This window comes from Myotis myotis, unplaced genomic scaffold (genome assembly GCF_014108235.1).
Source record: "Myotis myotis isolate mMyoMyo1 unplaced genomic scaffold, mMyoMyo1.p scaffold_m19_p_1, whole genome shotgun sequence".
Lineage (NCBI taxonomy): Eukaryota > Metazoa > Chordata > Mammalia > Chiroptera > Vespertilionidae > Myotis > Myotis myotis.
Window position 1 is genome coordinate 76,613,897 of NW_023416313.1, and position 3,827 is coordinate 76,617,723.

Genomic DNA, 3,827 nt, shown 5'->3' on the forward strand with positions numbered 1-3,827 from the left:
GTAACCCATACCCCAGTTTAATCATAAGGAAAATATCAGACAAATTCAAATTAAGGGACATTCTACAAAACACTTGACCAACACTGCTCAAAACTGTCAAGGTCATTGCAGACGAGGGAAGTCTGAAAACTTGTCACTGACCAGAGGCGACTAGGGAGACATGGTGACTAATGTCACTTGATATCCTGGATAGGATCCTGGAAGAGAAGAATGACTGGGGAAAACTGGGGAAATCCACAAAGAGTGTGGCGGCCAGTTAATAGCAAGGTACTATGGGAGTTTTTTTTGTTTTGTTTTTTGCTGTATTATATATTTGCAGTGTTCAGAAAGTACCCCCTATCTAGCTAATTTCTTTTTACCACACACATGATGTGTGTGTGTGTATGTGTGCATGCGTGCACACACACATACATATCAATTCCCCCTTTTAAATTTCTCCAAAAGTTAAAAAACAAAAAACAAAACCTGGCAGCCAAATACTATGACATCCAAATTAGTAAACACAAAACAGAACACTTTAAAAAAATGAATAAAATACACCGTATGCATTCAGCTTCCACACTGCAGTACCCAAGTGAGGAGGCTGCTGTGACAATGTCTGTAGGCAGTTTCTTTTGGCAGACAGCTCCAGCAGAATTGCCACTTTCAACTATTAAGCTATGTATAAGACAGATGTGACCCACTGGAGATCTGTGAGGTGACACTCGTGCTTCCGCTCATGCCCTGCTCCGTCCGTCCCCCAGAAGCTGTTCGCCTCAGAGCCTGAGGGCTGTTGCGGACCCCCATACGGCTACCTCGGGGCACCCCTTGCATTGGCCCTGAGGGGTGACCCCATGGCTGGGGTCCACCTTCATCGGATGGCCCCAAGCTTGAGGTGGGCCACCCATGGGATGACCCCAGTGAGGTCCTGGACGCCCAGTAGGGTTGTGAGACCAACCAGAAGCTCCTGGGTAACTGTGGCTGAATGCCTCAGGGGAGAGACTAGAACGGACCATGTTACTAAAACCCAGTCTCATACTTTCAGAGTCAAAAGCTTCGATTTCTCTGGCTTGACGCTCCAGCAGGCTTCGTATTCATTCTGTGCGTTCATTCTGCAAAGCCAACATCTCTTCTTCAGTCTTTGGTTCTAAGAGTGCCCTTCGTAGGGAGACCCTTTGTTCAAGCTCCCGAAGCTCTGGATCATGTTGTGCCTCGGCTTGCATCTTGATTTTGCTCTGATACGAATTCAACAGTTCCAGCTCCTGCTGCAGCTGCATCTTCAAAACCTGGCACTCTGCTTCCTGTGCTTCATCCGAACGCAGGGCTTGTGTGGATAGCATTTCATTAACGCTGTGGTCACACTGCTCAGCCACGATGGCTAACTTCCGGGTCTGCTCCTCCTTGAGCCGTGTCAGAAGAGCTTTGTGCTCACTCTTTTTTTTTTTTTTTTTTTTTTAAGTATGTTTTATTGATTTTTTACAGAGAGGAGGGGAGAGGGATAGAGAGTTAGAAACATCGATGAGAGAGAAACATCGACCAGCTGCCTCCTGCACACTCCCACTGAGGATGTGCCCGCAACCCAGGCACATGCCCTTGACCGGAATCGAACCTGGGACCCTTCAGTCCGCAGGCCGACGCTCTAGCCACTGAGCCAAACCGGTTTCGGCTGTGCTCACTCTTTGGTGTAGTCTCCAGTAGGTGATTTCTTAATGCTTTGTACTGTCTGGTTTGGATTTTGCAGCTGTCCTGAAACTGCTTTTTTATTTGGAGTGCTTTAGACTTCAGGCTCTTAGGCTGCTGTCGAACCTCCATGACATGCTTTCGCCTTAGTTCCCGTTCTCTTCGCTTATTATATCCCAGCTGGTTAGTGAGCTCAGTTTGATGCTGTCATCTGATCAACTCACAGCGCATCTTCTGAATTGTGTTGAGGTGACGAAACTCCAGTTCTTGCATGGATTCATGTTGTCGCAGTAGCATGGCATGCTCGAAGTCCTTTTGGGCCTGCCTTTTATTTAACTCCTCCCTGACAAGGTCCTGCTCTAAGTTACGGCGTCCAAGTAACATTCTTCTCTTGAAGCGGCGGCACTCCAGCTCTAGGTATTGTCTCTGCCGTCGAAGAAGATTAGCCTCTTCTTCTGCTTGGAAGTGCTGTACATTATCCTGCTGCTGTGAAAGCCACTCCTGTTTTTCTTGTTTTGGAGTGCTCTGGTTTTCAGTTAGCTCCTCCTTAAGCTGTTCTTTTCGAAGTTTGTATTCTCTCTTCTGAGACTCCAAAAAGCTATTCAGTTCTTTCTTCTGTTGGGCCTGAATATGTTGCTGGAATTTTTTCTCCTCATTGGCCATCACTTTAGCCTCTTTTTCCATAGCAGCCTGATGTTTCTTGATAAGTTTCTCCATTTCTGCAGCAAAATTGTTACGTTGAGTTTCAAGATCTTTATCTAATCTGAGGCGATGTTCATCCATCTCAGCCTTTAGCTTATTTTCTAGAGTCATCAGCTGCTTTTGGTGTTGTCGCCTCATTCTCTTATAGCCAGACATTTGTTCTCTAAGTTCAGAGTCCTGCTCATGTTCTTGCATTTGCCTTGTAACCAGTGATGCTGTCCATATAGTAGCAAAGTGTTCTCGATTACGATAGTGTGATTTGTGACGAGATACTTGGGGTGGAGATTGTGGATCTGATGCTCTTGTTCTAGGATCTCCCTCTTCTCTATAATTTTCTTCCTCGGGTTTTAAGTGGATGACAGAACTATTAGACATCACTGTATGATCTCCCTCCATCATGTCTAGCTCACTCTTGTCATCCGAGGCATCTGGAAGACTGTTAACACTACTGCTTTGGCTACTGGCACTAATGGACATACTGGGAATAGACCGATTACTTCCAACACTATTCACTGTTCCTGTCCGTCCAACACCATGATCTTGTTCCTCTTCTTCTTCCTGTGCTTCTACTGCTGGTCCATTATGTGCCTCCTGGAAAAGGAGTTTCTTCATTTTTCTATATTGCAGATTGTCCAGCTCTCTTACTGCATCCTTTGTCCTTTGAATGAGATCTATTAACACTGTTTCAGGGTGCTCCCGAAGAACAAACATGTGCTTTAAAAGTTCCTCTGATGTAGGGCGATCTTGAGGGATTTTCTGGAGGCAAGAATCTACAAAGTTGGGAAAATAATCAGACCATTCATTAGACTGTAGTGTAGGGGATTCATTTTGGGCTATGTGATATAAGGCACTCATTGCATTCATATTAAATAAAGGAGGCTTTCTTTCCGCTAGTTCAATACATGTTATTCCAAGAGACCATGCATCTACTTTGCCATCATACTGTCCTTCATCCATGGCTAAAATTACTTCTGGGGCCATCCAATATGGCGTTCCCACAAAAGAATTGGCAGGAGATGCCATGGAAGGTAATGTTGGTTCCTTAATTGTGACAATTGTACCATAGTAATGTAAGGTGTTAATAACAGAGGAAACTGGGTGAGGGGTGTATGGGAGTTCTCTGTACTATCTTTGCAACATTTTTTGTAAATCTAAAAGTATTCCAAAATTTAAAAAATCTTATTAAACAATTAAAAGATCTTGGTGTTGAACATCCAATCTAATCCAACTTCCTCATTTATGGAGATAAGACAAATGTGACCTCAGACCTTGGTCAAGTTCACAATTTCATGATTTCATAACTGTGCATACACTTCAGTTCTACCCAAGGGACCTAATTTCCCAAACTACTGCACAGGGTAAATAAGACAGAGCATGTTAAAGAGTGTTCAGATCTTACGAATATAGCCCATTACTGTTAGTTTTATATACTTTGAGAAAAACCAATGTGCAAATTTATAATATAG

At 44.0% G+C, this 3,827-nt stretch overlaps 1 protein-coding gene across 1 annotated transcript; it reads right to left on the bottom strand.

Moving 5' to 3' along the window:
• Positions 1-657: 657 nt before the first annotated feature.
• On the bottom strand, positions 658-3,384 carry LOC118672181 (serine/threonine-protein kinase TAO1-like). The gene is given in 3 exon segments (XM_036341690.1): positions 658-851; positions 854-1,410; positions 1,637-3,384. Coding segments are annotated over 3 exon segments (2,499 nt in total).
• Between the last annotated feature and the right edge of the window lie 443 nt (positions 3,385-3,827).